At 39.8% G+C, this 17,232-nt stretch overlaps 1 protein-coding gene across 2 annotated transcripts; it reads right to left on the bottom strand.

The window, feature by feature from the left end:
- Positions 1-423: 423 nt before the first annotated feature.
- On the bottom strand, positions 424-16,823 carry LOC127351653 (AN1-type zinc finger protein 3). Of its 2 annotated transcripts, none has more exons than XM_051379398.1 (6): positions 16,453-16,823; positions 10,245-10,285; positions 9,368-9,556; positions 7,601-7,663; positions 5,262-5,474; positions 424-2,561 (listed from the first exon to the last, which is right to left on the bottom strand). In XM_051379398.1, exons 1-6 carry the CDS (start codon positions 16,533-16,535, stop codon positions 2,407-2,409), a joined length of 744 nt encoding a protein of 247 aa, XP_051235358.1. In that variant the 5' UTR covers positions 16,536-16,823; the 3' UTR covers positions 424-2,406. The 2 variants fall into 2 exon arrangements, with proteins under 2 accessions (XP_051235358.1, XP_051235357.1); XM_051379397.1 differs by having other exon boundaries at positions 7,601-7,666; positions 16,453-16,820.
- Between the last annotated feature and the right edge of the window lie 409 nt (positions 16,824-17,232).

Genomic DNA, 17,232 nt, shown 5'->3' with positions numbered 1-17,232 from the left:
TAGTGCAGCCAGCCCACAAGACTCTTCGCTGCCATCAGAAGGCTCTTTAGTTAAAATTCTCCATTAGCGAGCAAACATGTTCACACACAACCACGCACACATACAAACACACTCAGACAGATCTGTTAAGTAAATGAGAGTAGCTTTATAGCAGCCCTCTGTGAGCAGTAAACAGACAGTTATATCACCATAAAAAAAAATGGCAGGATGTTAGGACATGGCGGAGAGCCAGCAACATGTTGCAAGAAGGTACCGGCTCTTAACAAACCTCACACATGTATTCATTAAAAGAGACACATAATGCATAATATGTATACAAGTTCATCTCAATCAAACCAGACCGGGGGTAAACATAAAACAGCTAAACTTAGTCCTTCACCTTGTCATTCATCTTGTCAATAAGTACACTACAGTTGTTCACACTTTGTCTAATCCAGTTTATTCTTTCTCAGTAAAAGAAAAGGTTGGAGAGGGGAAGCAAAAAGTAAAGCAATGGAAACAGAAATATTGAATTTTCCATGACCATCTTCCCATTTTATAACCACATTACAACCAAAAAAAGCAGCTCTACACTAGAGTGTAAGTGAAACGCAAAAAGGGGTTAAATAAGGTTTTCTTAAAGATACTGAATATTCATTCATTATGCATGTTCACTTCATTCCTTCCACAGTACACCAGGAAAATGTTTGGAAAGCAATTATTTGCTGATTTTAAACTTTCAGCACCCTGCTCACCCCAACCCCCACCTCTCTCATCTACAGAAAGACAGAGGGAGGAGGGGAGGGGGGCAGAACGGGTGAAACGAGGAAAAAATAGAGCAATCAATAAGGGGAAAGATGAGAAAAGGAAAGTGAAAGGATGAAGGAGGAGAATGCATGTGCACTCATCATGCTAGCTGGAAAGGGAAACATGGGGCATTGATGGAAGGAGGGACATTAAAGTACTGGTTAAAAGGAGTGAAAACCAAACATTATGAAGTCTTATATCAAAGCTGGCACCAAAACATTTACCTTAAAAATGTAGATAGTTGAAATGAAGGCCTAAGACATTATGAGAAACCTGAACTATAACAACCACCACCAATCTTAAACAGGAACCCCCTCAGAGACAAGCTTCCATCCCAGCTTCAGTCCAAACTCAACGTGTACAGCAATGTTTGAGTTTTGCCCGCTTGTACTCAATGTAACCAACAGCTGAGCACATAAAACACAAAAGTGTGAGAGTCTGTGTATTTGCAAAAGCATAGTGAGTCCAGTCATAAATCCTATGCACACTTTAGTGTACGCCATGTCCCGTAAAATGTTGTCTTCCTGAAGTTTGTACACATTCAGCACATGTAATCCACCCGTTGCTGAAAGGAGATTTACGGGTGTGAAGAGGAGGACATATCCTCATGTGGGAGGGCTGTGGAGAATAAGGAGATAAAGACTGAGACTAGAAGAGGAAGACAGAGAAAATCCGCAAACAAATTAAGTCTTGATCAATCACATCCCAACATTGAGGACGTATCTGTGCGCAATCCAAGGACAACTAGCTCACTCCCACCAGCATAACCCCAGTTCCATCGTCCACAACGGCCTCATCGACACAGCAGAAACCCTTTTGGGACAATCTTAAAACAAATACAGGAGCAAAAAGGTGTCCTGTGGAGGAAAAGAGAAGGATGCAAGTTGGTGGGAGGAGGGGGTGAAGATTGGGCTTTGATGTCCTGATAACCTGAGGTGGATGATCAACAACAGGTGTTTATGTTTTTAGGATTAAGGGTAGTGGACGGCCAGGGGCTTAAGACACTGACTAAAACTGAGGCTGGCTCGCTTGGTTTGCTTCACAAAGTCCATGCTCGGCGCAGAGTACAAAGCAGTCTGTCTGATTTTGAGGTAAAGAGCACAGTCTATAAACAGCGCCAAAGCAGAAGTGTACACAACGGGTTACCAAATCCTTCCTCTTCCTTCTCGTCCTCCTCGTCATTCTTTGTTTTTTCTTTTTTTCTTTTTTGAGGTAAAGAGTATAGTCTTAAACTGGCTTCCGGGACAAACATTTGTATAAAGCGTTGTATTACTTCTCTTCATCCTTTTATTCGTTCTTACTCTGCTCACACGTGTGTACTCAGGAGCTTGCAAAAAAAGTGAACCAATTTTATATTTCCTTTGCTCTTTATTGTTCTGTCATTCCTGGGTTTGGATTTTTCCAAAAGGCATCTTAGCAGCAGGGATATGATCAAGCAGAAAACAATCGGGGACATGGTTAACAGTGGGATTTAAAAAAGAGAGCATAATTTAAAAGAGAAGGGTGGAGGTTTGTATCCAAAAACCTGCAAAAATCTTGAGAATCAAAATGAGAAGAGAAAAAACAAATCAAATCCCTGTTGGTGCTAAGACACCGAGATTCATCGGAGGGGAAAGCCGCTCAGGAGCACTCCTCACCGATGCGCTGGCATGAGCGGCCCACCTTGCGGTCGAGCTTGACCATCTTTAGGACAGCCTCCTGGCGACCACGGCCCAGGTGGTCAAACAGACACTCGTGTTGCTCTGGGAGCCGGTGGAGCATACAGAAGACATAACCTGGGGGGGGGGCAAGAGAGGGAGAGCGGTGAATCAGCCAAGTTCAGCAAATGTAGATATATAAACAATACATTAAGCCTGCATCTCTACATGCAGGCTAACATTAACATGAAACCACTACAGTTTTTACAAAAAGGGCAGATAAAAAGCCTTGGAAACCCCTTGCACGTCTTCTTTTTAAATGGCCACAGGCAGATAATATTTACTGCTGTGCAGGCATTCATTGTGAAAGGTCTTGTTACCAGAGAAGACATTCTAGTTGATAGCTTCCTCTTTTGACTCAATTCAGCAAAGGCAGACAACCCTCATCTCTCTCATTGACTCTCTGTCCCTACTGTAGCACTTTCAACAAAAGGCCCTGCCACTGTAGGAGGGACGATAAGCTCAGAGAAGCTCGTTAGCTCTCATCGTCTTCAATTCATTCATTAATACACATAATAACACTGCTGGCATTCAATGAGCGGTGATTAAAAGCCCAGTTTGACAGCTGGTTGCTATGCAATTAAAACCTATGTGATTACAGCACACAAGAATGGAGTGGAAGAGAGAACGATGTGTAACATTTAAATCTTAATAACCAAAAGGGGAGGGGCAACTACTTCCGGTTGCTTATTGGAATAAAAGCACAGGAAACTGTCTTGATGACACGGTACAAGTGTACAGGACTGAAGAAAGATAGTTTAAACCATGTACAACAGCATGTATACATCACTCTATCAAATAAAAATGATGATCCCTGCATTCATTTATTTGCTGAAAAGTAAAAGAATCTGTGTGGGTTACTACAGATTTCCATTCCACCATTTCTCCCAAATTTAACCGCACCCACTGATAATAAGGGAGTCTTTTGCTACACTAGTTTAAAAGGTTATGTATAACAAGCTGTGTTTTTGTTATGCCGCCATTAAAAACCCAAAATCAAACAATGTCCACTGCTGATGTTTTGTAACTTAACTTTGAAGCAGGTTTTAAAATATAAATGAGCTGGAAACACAGTTGGCTGTGTTTCCAAGTGATTTCCGAATGCAGTCCAGTATGTTACAAGTTTTCAAAGTTTTTAATGCATAAAATTCAAGCTGTCCTAAATATTTATTCTACCTATTTATTCTAAAAATGAATAATAAACATTTCATTAGAGCAGGGTGAGCTGAAATATTCACACACGCACAAATAGTGAGAGATCCTTTAAACAAAAGCAGTTATTATGGTGAGGACAGTAATTATTTAAGTGGTTTTCTCCATTCTTGCTGCTGCATGAAATGCAGCATGCTGGCAAGGCCGAATGGATTGCAGCCATTATGTGATTATAATGTCCATATGACTGAATAATTATTTACTCAACCTACAGTAATTTGTGAATACAACAGCTTATTTTCACATTCTGGAGCCTGATCAGCTCAGAGATGTCCAAAGCCGAAATCTCAAGAATCTTATCAATTTAACTTAGAAACCCTCAATTATAAACATTTACAATGTTACAGTTACGCTTCTAATGTACATGGCCTATGTGTCTATGGGCCTAAGTTAATTTGACCAAATTCTTAGCATTCAGTAAATATTGTAATACATCAATATTCAGATAATGCTGATTTATTTAGAGCAATTTGAATTTTGGTCTTATCCACTGGTTAATACTTCGGATTTGGAACAAACCACAATATAGCCACACAGGTAGGCTGATTTATTAAACAATAAATTACCTTTTTAAGTGAAAAGAAAGGGGAAGTGCCAGGCAAGAATAAAGTCCTGATTCTGTTGGATCTCCACATCAGAGCAGAACCTGTATGATTTAATTAGCTTTTTTAAGTTCCACTACTTTTACTCTGTCACTGACAACTAGTCAGATGAATATTATAGTCTCAGTGTAACAGCAGAAGTCTACTGAGTGTGACAACATTGGATCAGATACTCCGCTGGAGCTATCTTTTCTCCCCCATTTACAAACTGAAAAGCCTTCGTGCTTTCAGCTCATTATCAGACCTTCTTGGCTTACACTGCGAGACATTCTGCAGAACCATTAGCAAAGTAATCTGCAATTACTGCAATAGTCAGAAATCACTATAATTGCCACCATTTCCCCTTCAGTCTGTAAAAAGCATGTTTTCATAGTAAGCATTGGACTATTAAGGATGGATGGCCCATGCATTAAACGGCGCCTGGTGGAAAAAAAGGAAAGTCAATTTCCAATTTAGAAATGATTGCGTGGGTTTAAGCAGATGGTCTTTAAGCAGTGAAGAGCTGTGACTTTTTAAGTACTTTAATTTGTATGCAAACAAGTTGATTAGCAGGCCAAGTATTGGTTTAAACTGCATTAGTGTTCGTGGTAATTGGCTTATGTTTTATGTGCAATGTGAAACATTGAGGTTTTCTGTAATGGTCCCCTGAGGCTAGCAAAAGCACTCTGGTCATCGACATTTCCGTCAACACACAAACACATGCAAAGGTAGTAGATGCATTTCACTACACTGGATGTAAAATTCACAGAACTGTGGCCAAGTTAACCGACACGTATGTATGTATTTATAAAGCCAAAAAAAGTCATTTATCACCTCATGCACATGTGAGACACACAACTGACGTCTTTAATAATAGCTACCACTGCCTATTGCGTATGCTCTTGCGTGTGAGTGGGCCTGTGCATGTGTTAGAATAACACGTTCTAATGTTGCTTTATGCATATATAAAGTTGAATGGTCATACCACAGCGACAGGAACCCAGCTCTTGCTGTACCAGCTCCAGTTTGGTTTGGCAGCGATGGCAACGTTTGCGGCTCCGCTGTTTAGAGCCGCTGCGAGATGAGGATGATGATGATGCGGAGAAAGATGATGATGACGATGAAGACTCCTCGCCCTCTGGTACCTCACCCACTCTTGCTCGCTTCTCAGGGGAAACATCGCTTTCTGACTCTGAGGCTGGACACACAAATAAGCACACGCACACAGGAGAAAAAAAGGTTATTAGCTATGTTCACTATGCTCCAAAACGTAACTCTGTATAAACATTTATATTAAAATCTTTGGTCTTTTCACAAAAGTAAGAGTTCCTGGATGTGCTGTTAGCGGCTGACAAACAGTTGGTATTAGACATATTTGCCCTAAAACTTGTCAATACAATGTAATTACATACCTCTATCCTATCTGTCTATAATCTGCTGTTCAACAAAAGGTAATTTCTTGAAAATCAGTTGACCAATGGTATAATAGCAATGTGAAATTTTTATGCTAGGCAGAATGTCTGCTGTAGAGTATTCAAAAATGCCCCATGTGAGGTTGTATGATCCAAAATGTTCATTCTATAATACTATACTAATAATTGCAAAAAAGGCAAATACATAGCTGCGAAGAAATCTGTTTTCTGTTGTGGTCAGATACAAAAGCATGTGAAGGTTAATCGACCTGCTAGAAATGCTTTTAAATAATTAATCTACCAATATACTTGCAGCCAGACCTTCTCCACTTTTTATTACTCCCATACCCACATAATAATCCAAAAAGCATTACTTTTCCAGTGTGTCCAGGGCAGCAGCTTCAACTAGAATTTCAAGAGAAAACTTAGGACCTCCAATAATAAGCTCCATAACAACTTTCATTTAACACATAAAGACATCATCTCTGATTTAGTGTGGCCTGCAACTGGGAGAGAACAGATGATGGCACACTGGAACAAAATGCCTCTTAAATATAATAGGCGCTTTGGAGATTAATGGTTCTACTGCATTAGATTACAGTCAACCCAGCACCTGAGACAGGAAGAGCATGTAGTGAGTTCCACTGGTTGGCTGGAATTTCAACTCAGCTTTTCTCATCAATCCTGCAGGCTTTTTCTCTGGTCTGGCCGAATGCTGATCGGTGCTCAATAAATCTCTGAGAACTAGGCCAAGCTGAGCAGCCAGATCCCCCTAGCCTGCGACATCGATCCCTATATCTGCGAGAGTATGTGTGTCTGTACATGTGCAATAGCACACTGTGAAAAAGAAAAAAACTAAACGTTTCCTCCTTGTGTGCCTTTTGTTATCCTGGTAAAATCTCTGTGGCTGATTTACATCGGCTGATGCGTCAAATTTATATATATTTATATATGATTTAACAACAAAGAAAAAGACATTTTGAAGGCAAGACATCTGCACTATGAACTGATATGAGAGCTTGATAGGTTGCGTGAAAGACTACTCAAGCCAAAGTGTATCCAGGGTTTAAACTAGAATGCACAAGGCCCTATTAAGAGAGACTGTAAAAAGTGCAAACGTTAACTCAGACACAGCACAAGGTTTAAATGATGCTGTGTGTGTATGTGTGTGCTCACATGATCCTGCTGCATTAGACAAGAGATCAACATGTTCACACACCAGTGCTGAGCCTTGCCTACTCTGCAGTTGTCTCAAGTCATGTGCGAGTGTTCACATGTGTGAGTGCAGCAGGTTGTGGCACCTAAGGGTGAAAGCACAATGAGGCTAAATCTACACTAGAAGAAAGTCTGCAGCGTTTTAGACATCTGCCTTGATTAATTTATTTTAATAAATAAATCTAATAACGCTATAGTGAGCAACAGCTCCATGCATGCACATGTTTCAGCTCTGTAAGAAATGTTTCATTGTGACCCATTTCATCTTTAAGTAATTTAAGTCTATTTCTCTGACTCGTGGCAACACAAGACCTTATTGTTGTGATGTGACGGTGCTAACCCACTGAGCTACAACACTCCCTTCTGTGTGACCTTTACAATTTTTAATCTTTATCTAATGTCTAGTTTATTATTCTGTGTACCTACTTCATATGTATATATATTCGTATCCTGCATTCACTCTAGTAACCGCTTGATTGGCTTTATATTTGCACGCTCTGGCAGATACACTCTATTACCTCCCCAATATCCTTCCTTCTGTTGTTTCCACTGGAAGAACAATTAACCTGGCCATTTTGGAATCAATCCAGTGCCATTGATGCTACTGGGTTCTCCACTCCAATGCCTTAAGTGGACATGACAAGCACACAGTGCAAAATACAATAATGGACATTGTAATGGTAGAGCTGAGGCATACCTAACTCAAAGGAGCGTTTGGTGGGAGTGGAGAGAGAACTGAAGACTGCGTCTGTGCTGGATACTTCTGAAAGTAGAAAAAGAGAGAGAAGATGAAAAAGGTATATCCAATAACAGAGAGGAAATAAGGACATTAGTTACTCACTTGTAAGACTTTATTGTAATTGTAAAAAACAATAAAATGTCTCCTGGATATATTGATTTAGAATCGACCAATAAATGATTTAAGAAAGAGAATACAATTGCCATCAAACTAAAATAAATACTTAAACTCATACACATACACAATCATGCACAGGCACACCCCTTTACACGTACACACTATAAAAATAGGCAGAGCAAATATAGAAGCCAAACAACCGTGTAAAAAATTGGAAAAATGCAACTGATTGACAGATTAGGTCATGTGTTAGGTTGCCCTGAAAAGAACAGTTTATAATCGTAACAGCCTAAGGAGCTGAGAGAGAGTTGTCTGATGGTTGCCCGGATACCACGGTACTGTTTTCCCCACAGTAGCAGGATGAAAAGACAGTGACTGGGGCGTGTGGAATCCTTTATTATACTGTGAGCTTTATTTTATTTATTTATTTACAGAGACTATGATAGATATCTGTGAAGGAGAGACTGCGGTGTGCATGTGTGCAGACTGAAGCCAGCCAAGAGGCAGCTGACTGTGGGTGGAAAAAGAAAAAGACATATCACCTGATCCTGTTGTAAAAGTTGTTAAAAAAATGTAACACTCGAAGTGCAACAGAGTCAACTGTACAGACTTCACCTTGTGAACTATGTATAGCAACTACTATTGCACGTTAATTACAACTTAAATATCATGCCTGGGATTTCCCTACATTAAACATTTCCTTAGGTAATAAAGTGGTATTAATTACTCACTCTTAGTGCTATTAATGCATAGAAGTTCCAGATCGGAGTCCTGTAATGATTTTTAGCTCTAGTAATACGTTAGATGTAATATTTTAGCATCAGTCTCAAAGTACAGCTTATAGGTATTCAGTCTTTCATTTTATACTGTTCCTAACAGAGCTTAGATGTTGGACAAGTGGAACTGCATAAATGAGCCAACATGAAGAAATTAGTTTGTGGGTGAATTACAAGCCAGTTCTATAAGAGGCTTTTTTTTTTTTTTTTAAATCTAAAAATCCACAACAATAATCATGTACTACTTAAAACCTCCTGCTTTACCAGAGGACCAGGTTAGTGTGAGGAAATGTTTTCACAAGTTCCACACATTTATTTGGTAGCCACTTTATTGTCCTGTCCTGGATTGGCCTCCGCAAATAACCTTGTCACTGTATAGCGATGACCGATGCTTGCGCAATTGTCGGTGTCCTCTTAAAACCTTCACTTCTGAATGGATACCCTTTCCTATCATTCTCTCTATCTGTGCCATGAGGACAAATATAGCCAGGGCAGGGGCACTGCAGCTGCTGCTTCGGTTGGCAGAAAGAAGACTTTTACCAAAAGATGCCCTGGACTAAAATCTACAATACTCTGTAGTGGTTTTGACCACTAATATTAGCACTTGTGCATTAAAACTCATTACATAGCCTTTACGTTCTTCACCTTAGAGTGGGAGTGCTCCACTCTTTGAAGGCTCAAAGTAAAATGGGGCCATGGTTCATTTGCCAACAAACTATGGCTCAAAGCAAGTCACTAATCTAAAATAATAAAGTGGTCCTAACCCAATACCATTGGAGCTGAAAAGAAAACCTGATAATATTAGTTTCTGACTGATTAACTGCTGCCTTACCATCCTGAGCAGGTAGAGATGACACTCCCGTCTCCCCTGGCGAAGTGTCCTCTGATGTATTAGGCATCGAAATCAGTGACTGACTAATGCTGCTGTTTGTTTCATTACAGAAGATGTCTGCTTGGCTGCTGCTGGAGCTTGAGGAGGCCTTTGGGGCACAATCATCGTCTGGCTGTTTCTTCTGAATGTCTGTGAAGTCAAATGGTGAGAGGTATCATCTTTGGAGTAAGAACTGGTTGTTAACTTGGGCAACAGGCCAAGCATCTGTGGCATAGGGTGAAGTTGCATGCATCTGTGGATAATACTCCATTTCACTTAGAAACGGTGGAACCCTGACACAGTTCTGATGAAAGCTTACATAAACTGACATTTTTCTCATCATATCTCCGGCACTGATTTTCTCAGAGGATGAATTATAGCCTGAGTGAGAAGGGACAAAGTAGTCTGATGAGATGAGACTTAAACAAAAGTCCCACACTTGAAGGTTTCTAGTATTGAATTAGGAAGGACAAATGTCTCACCTTCCTGGTGACAAAAGGCAGCAAATATAGTTACTGCTTCGTGGTTGTCAAGCAAATGAGCAAATCTTTCATGGAAGCTGGCTGCCATGTTTCTACGGTAGACCAGAATGGACAAACCAAACACTGAGTCTAGACAGGGCCTTTCCACAGCCCACTATAGTTCCTCCTACATGCTTGGAACAGGTAGGTGGGACAAGAGGGTTGTTATCTGCAACTACACCACAACGTGCTGCTAAATCCTACTCATTGGACCTTTAAAACTATTTCAAAACAATGTGTAGAGTAAATTCACACAGTTCTATGTTATACACAATATCACTGGACCAAACACGCACACATAGAGGAAAAAAACGTACCTGCAAAACATTTTGAGCAGAGATTCATCGTTTTGCTCGACCTGAGGAAAAGGGCAGAGAGGGATGCAAATGTGTTAATCAAATAGCTTGTAAAGAGTTCAGAAAAAAATGCATGTGCCATTCACTGGTGGATATCCACACAGAGAGAGAGTAACACAATGTTTCCATGACGCCAAGTCCCAGGCTGAGACTTTATTTTTCATATGGGAAGCCTTGTAGAGAAAATATTGTGTAATCCAGGATACATTATAAAATGATTCATTGACTCCAAAGCTGCCATGCTATGAGGCCGTCAAGGTAGCAGCAGACTAGCTACTACATCATCAATTGACTATTGACTATTGTTAAGATTTGTCTGTACATCTTGCAACTCATACAGGAATATCAAATATTAAACTTCCAAGTAGAAATTACAAATTGTACACCTATTTTATGAATTTCAGACATCCAAGGTAACTGTGAAGCAATGAAAGTCATTATAAACCGGTGGAGCTAAACCCAGATATTGCTCACATCCATTTGGAGTTGTGTTGTCCTGATGAATATAAGTACAGTATTGACTTGCTTTTATTTCTACTATGGTCAACCAACTCCCTGGTTGTCATGACGTAATTCAAAAAATTAAGGACATGTTGAGCCATGTTCAACACACATTGTTCCCTTTTTCTTTTTGTAAATTTCTACATAGATCTGTCAGGAATTCTATTTTATTTTATTCTACAGTGTAATTATTGGTACCAGTGAATATATAACATGGTGGTCAATGGTGGCTAGGTATCTTTAACTAACAAACATTGATTCTGTACAATGTGCTAGCATTGGAGTAGAAAATGCCAGTATGGTGGAACAGGTTGTCTTGTCTTTGTATGTGTTGGCAGTGTACACAACTGACATGATAACCACTCAACTGGTCTGAGAGGCATGAATGGAGAAAATTACAAACCTCATTAATTTGCTGCCTTTACCAGTTACTTCTATTAGCTGAATCATTCATGTGTCTCAAAGGAAAAAAAAATGTTTCTGTTTCCTACAACTACAACTCTTCCCTTCCTAATCACAGATAAAGGTCTTTGATATAAAATAGCTGTTGTTACGGAGTTGATCGCTGAAGCCTTGCTGATTTCAGTGGCACAACTCTTTCACAACAGATGGCTCTGGCTTTCCTCTGAGAGGGCTCCTCTCATTTCCTCTCCAGTCCTCGTCCTTACTGTCTGCGCATTGAGCGTGACGGTCGCTGCTATCAGTCCCATTCTATTTATTTTGGGTGCTTCGTTGCACACCTTTGTCCTCATTTCTAAATGTAGGGTCAGTTGCAGTCAACCTGAGGGCTGTCTGTCAGTCTGCTGGTGTGTGCGGTCTTGGGTATAAAAGAGAGGAGGAGGAGGAGGAGGAGGAGGAGGAGGAGGAGGAGGAGGAAAACAAGAAGTAAGGATAGAGGAGAAACCTCATCATGGGACACCGGCAGGGAGAGGGAGGAAGCGGATGCAGAGTAAACAACAAGTCATATCCTGTTGTCAACCTTACAAATCAGAGGTAATCAAATCACAGATTAATTAAGGAACTAAAAGAGGTAAGAAAGGGTGAGAAAAAAAACAGGCAGGAAACAAGCCTTTGCATGCTTGTTAAGCTGGTGGAAGTTTGAATAGAGTGCACACAATCAGTCTGTTTCATAGTTGGCCCACTGCTGTTACTAATGAGAACATCTGATTGGAAGAGACAGGAAGATGGGCTCTGTCACCTTTGTGCTGCAGTTTGAGTGACATGAGCAGTCAAATTAAAAATGACTTCCTAAATACAGACCAAAGTCTGTTAATAGAGAGTATTCATAGACATTTTGTCACCCATGGGCTCACCTGTGTTTTAAGGATTTAAAATGGCAACTTGTGTGTTGAAAACCCACATAGCCAATTTTTAATTGAATATGCTTTGAAAGAGGCATTGGGTGGCACAATGCTGTTTTTACCATATTTTCCAACCTGTAAGAAAAATGCCTGACAACATTGATCTGAATAGTTTTATAGCAACTAGTTTATTGAGACTTCCTAATAGGCAACGCAGCATTAACTTTATGACTTATACAGCTGTGCAGTTTCCTGGAACATACACACATAAGTAGACAAGGGCCTCTTTTACACAGCAAGATCAATTAAACAGTAAACTACCTTTAGGGCTGAAATGTAGATATTTTTAGAACTGTCATTATTTTGCAGAACCAGACAATGACACATGGCTTGTGTCATGTGAAAAGCCAAACTACAGTAGCATGAATTATTTAAAGCCTTGAATTTAAATAACTGTGAGCCAAAAGTAGACCTCCATGTTATTTTGTCATCATTTTAGTTCTGCTATGTAACCTCTGACAGCCTTGCATTCAGTACTGCTATTGATCTAAAACACTTTTGTTATGAATAGCAATACGGGGCTAATTAGTAAACTAATGGATTAAGCAATTACTTGACTAATCCAGTTATTCTCTAAAGAAATCTTTAGTGCTTTTCAGCATTATACATCTTTTGTGCTAATACAATAAGTTGGTATTGTAATAGATTTGAAAAATCAATTTCTTTCCTCATGTATCCTACACAGTTTACCCAAAATAGGAAACACAGCTCATGATTTTATGATTTCCAGAAAACATAACTTTACCAACATAATACATACTGTGTGTACTAGAACAGATCATTTTACTTCCCTATCTGACACTGTAAATGAATCTTAAGATAGATTCACAATTGAACCTTATAACAAGGGGGTTACATTAACAGGAAACCTCCAACGAAAACCTATTAGAATATCAAAACCTAGCAGCCAACCATGGAAGCAAAAAAACAGAAGTTGTGTCTTACGCCATTTGTTTTTAGAAAACAGTGTTGTGAAATGATGGAGAAACAGGACTATGTTCAGATTACTATATGATATAAGTCCCAGTAATGCTGCACATGCCAACCTTGACAACATACAAACACAACTGATAAAAGGAAACTTGCACAAGCAGGTTGTAAATAAAAAGGCTTATATCTGTTAGGCAGAGACACCACTGACACCAGATTTGAGTAAAAAGTAAATCAAGCCTTCGGATCACAGGGGAAATAAAAGGAAGTGCAAGCATTAAACTCTTGCTAAAATGTCAGACGCAATTATGGGTTTATGAGCCACCGCGCACCAATCACAGGCAACCGTGTTGCACCTGAATGTGCATCTTCAAAAACTTGAAAAGAGACATGCGGAAGTTTAAACCGTATGAAAAAGACACACGAGAAGTGAGTGCCCTGATGTTATGCAGCAACTTGAAGGAACTTGTTTCAAATGCTGTCATACATCATGTTGACAAGTCTGCAGTGTACAAAACAACTTACAGGTTATTCCTACCAATTTCCATTTTTTCCTTTCAACACCCAGAGACATGGAACAGTTCTCCTATCCTGTGGGTGATCCAAGGACCCACACTTTTCTCAACAAAGTCTACCAGAAAGAGAATCTAATTCAGGAGTGATTCCTTCACCAAAACCACCATAACCAGGCAAAAAGCACAAATTCTGCAAGGACACTATTAGTGCAGCCTCAATATCCCAGGATGCATTGTGTTCGGGTCAATTGTGCAGTGAGGCTGGCAACCCTTGTCAACAAATAATGTAGGAAGATATCACACAGCATATTTATTAGGAATGTGTTCAGGTGCTCATTAATTACTGATTTTTCAGCCGATACGATAATCAATAATTTCACATTTTAAAAAAGTAAAGTTCATTCATTTACATAACCCGGTAATTTATGAAATTTAGAAATTTCCCATTATCAGCCGATAATTATTGTGCATCCCTCCTGGTAAATGTACCTTGTAAGGAGCATGCGCTTGTACCCTGGGGCATTACAGATGAATCAAAGTTTTCATTCAATCATTTCATTATCCTAGTACACTGTCTAGGAATTGTCCAATTTTGTGAAACATCAAAACTTGCACTGAACACTCTGGTGTCTTCAAACTTCCCCCCACACATTGACAGGCTGCTGGACTGCACCACTGGTTCTGGTCCCTTAAATTTGGGGAGACACCAGATAAAATGAGGATTAATGTGCTTAAAATAACTTAAAAAAAACACACTATGGCAATGTGTGCCCATTTTGGAGCAAGTCTGTGCATTAATTATCTGGTCTACAAAATGTCAGCAAATTGAAAAAAAAGCAAGTTATCTTATTAAATATCTTATTTTCTTATCTTATTGTCTGACCAAAAGATATTAATTTTACTATCATATAAAAGAAAGAAAACCAGAAAATGTTCACGTTTGAGAAGTTGGAACCAGTGAACTTCTGCTGCTGTAAGCCTAGCCTACAGTAGTAATAAAGCGGCTCATGTTTTGTGTTTTGTTGCTATAGAGGAAATAAATTCTTACTGACTGGAAAGCACCTCCAATTAACTTTTACCACAGACGCTGACCAGACATGGGAAGCAGCTAAGACGTATGATGTCACAGAATGCCATGTTAGAAGACGGCGAGCCCAAAAAGAAAGAAAAACATATTCAGGCAATACTGTAACTGACAGCAGTTCTGATTCATCTTAAAAAATAAAGATTTACAAAAAGACTTGGGTCACAATGTCTGAACATCAGCTAAAATGTCATGAGTGACAGGATAAATGCTGGGTAAAAGCATCACAATGGACAGGTAGTTGGATATTACAAAGAGAACAGTAGTGATAGGAAATTAAATAATCTGTGTCCATGTCACAGCTGCGACTCGGCCTAAAATGGGCTTACTCAAAAGAGTGGAAAAATTGGGGCAGATCCTCACAGTGTTATACTAGACGGTTGTAAATGTGAAGGACATTTAATGCGGAAAACAAAATCCCTATGTGAGCAAATGGGAAACTTTTACTGCTTAGTTTTGATACTGTGACAAAACTCAGAGAGGCCATGATTTTGGCACAAACTCCACAGATATCTGGAACCCCAGTGAACTCTGATCAAGTTTGTCATCACCTCCTTAAGAGTATTCAGAAATATGTTGCAAAACACTGCCTCTGGTATCTGGTGACTGACAATGCCATGGTTTTTGTTTCACATCATTTCCATGCTTATCCACTCAGGCAGTGGGTGAGCTGTCACCTCCAAACAGATCACTCCCTAAAATATGCAAATACTGAATTAGGTACTAGTTTACTAAGGCAGCTCTCATAGGTTATACGAATAATAACAGGAAAAGAAAAGAAACTTTAATACTCATAATCTCAAAAAATATAGCATGTAGTCTTCACTGGCCTGCATGGGTGTCACATAGCTTCCACTCATATACAGTATTTAATACGTAATTTACTATAGTCCAACAAAATCAACCACATTATGCCCCCAATGTTTAGAAACACAGTTTCACAAGTACAGCAAACCCTATATAAAGTGGGACCTTTGTACCAAACTTAACTCATGATAACCTAAGTTAGCCCACCAATGGAAAGTAGTACATTTATGTGTGTGTGTGTGTGTGTGTGTGTGTACATATACATACACAGATGTATACATATATACACATAAACATAAACATACACAGATGTATTACATACACAAATCTATATACATATACATATGTACATATACATCTACATCATGTGAAGTTAATGTTAAAAAAAGGTCATAAAACCTCACAGTATCTTAGGTTCATGACTGTGTTCACTTCACACGATAAGATGTACTCATGAGGATTAATGTGCTTAAGAAGACTCACACACAGTGTGTCAATGTGTGTCTATTTAGTAGCCAGTCTGTGTATCTGTGTGTCACTATAGTAGCACATATCCTGCTTTTCAGCTCATTTGAACTGACAAAAACAACCATCCGTGCTAGTTTCCACCCAAGTCCAGTTTATGGTCTACCAACTGCTCTGTGTGTTATCTCTAACCAACTGCTTCATTTATGAACTTAAATACTTTAAAACTAGCCAGTTTATTAGCACTGTCACACCTGTCACATTACCTGGAGGTGCTAATCCCATACTCCTACCCTGCTCTCTACCTCCACAGGAGAAGGTTACCGAGGCCAGCTGGTGTTAGCTAGCAGCTAATGCTACAAAACAATGGGGAGGGGGGGTAATAACAAGAAAAGCAGCTCATCTCTGTTTGAGCTGCTAACGCTAGTGGCTAGCGACTCTGCTAGCTGTTGGCAGAGAAGAATAACCATCTGCAAGCAAGACATTTGAGAGATATTTGGCCTTACCCCCAGAAACCACAGGGGCAGCGCGGGGGTACAACGTTAACGTTAGTCGGAGGCTTGCTGCCCTCGCTCCCCGTGTCCCCCATGTCGGTCTTCCGTGTGAGGCTCTCCGCGTAGCAGGTGAATCCGGGGATGGAGTAAGGGCCTCGTTATTTGCGTTCAGATCCCCTGGCTTTGACAAGTACAGAGTCAGTACCCCGGCCAGATTATCCTTCACAGTTTCACTAGACGAGGAACGACTTGCCGACACGAGCGGCCACTGACTCCGTAAACTTAAGACAGCTTAAATCGACGTGAGACAGCGGAGCCGTCAAAGCCAACGACAGACAGAGCCACCGGGGAATCCTGGGCCGATCAGCTGGAGTGAGGAGCAAACCACTGCCAGAGAGGGGAGCTGTGTGGGTAACTGGGTGGCCAAAAGTTAAACTGACGTGTTTGTGCTGAATAGAAAGTGACAAAAAAAAATACTGCTATGATTATTTTAAACGTTATGCAAGATGAGATGGTCTTTGAACTCGGTGAATGGTTCATTTTAAAGGTTTGATTTTGAGGAGTTAACATAGTATGATCCATACAAAACTATCCTCCTACAACTAAAAAGCTCCTAGCACCGTGGTACAGTGTTTTCAGGGCTGGTAGTAGGCATATTTTAAGTAGGAAAATATTGAATTGAATCTATATCTACACAGTAAAATCTGCTTTTGTTGAATTAGACCCACATTTAGTTATAATGATACACCGTCCTTGTCATTGTGGATGTCTGTTGCTATGAGAAACATGAAT

This window comes from Dicentrarchus labrax, unplaced genomic scaffold (assembly GCF_905237075.1).
Source record: "Dicentrarchus labrax unplaced genomic scaffold, dlabrax2021, whole genome shotgun sequence".
NCBI lineage: Eukaryota > Metazoa > Chordata > Actinopteri > Moronidae > Dicentrarchus > Dicentrarchus labrax.
The sequence above is the reverse complement of the archived record's forward strand: the minus strand, read 5'-3'. Positions and strand labels throughout refer to the sequence as shown.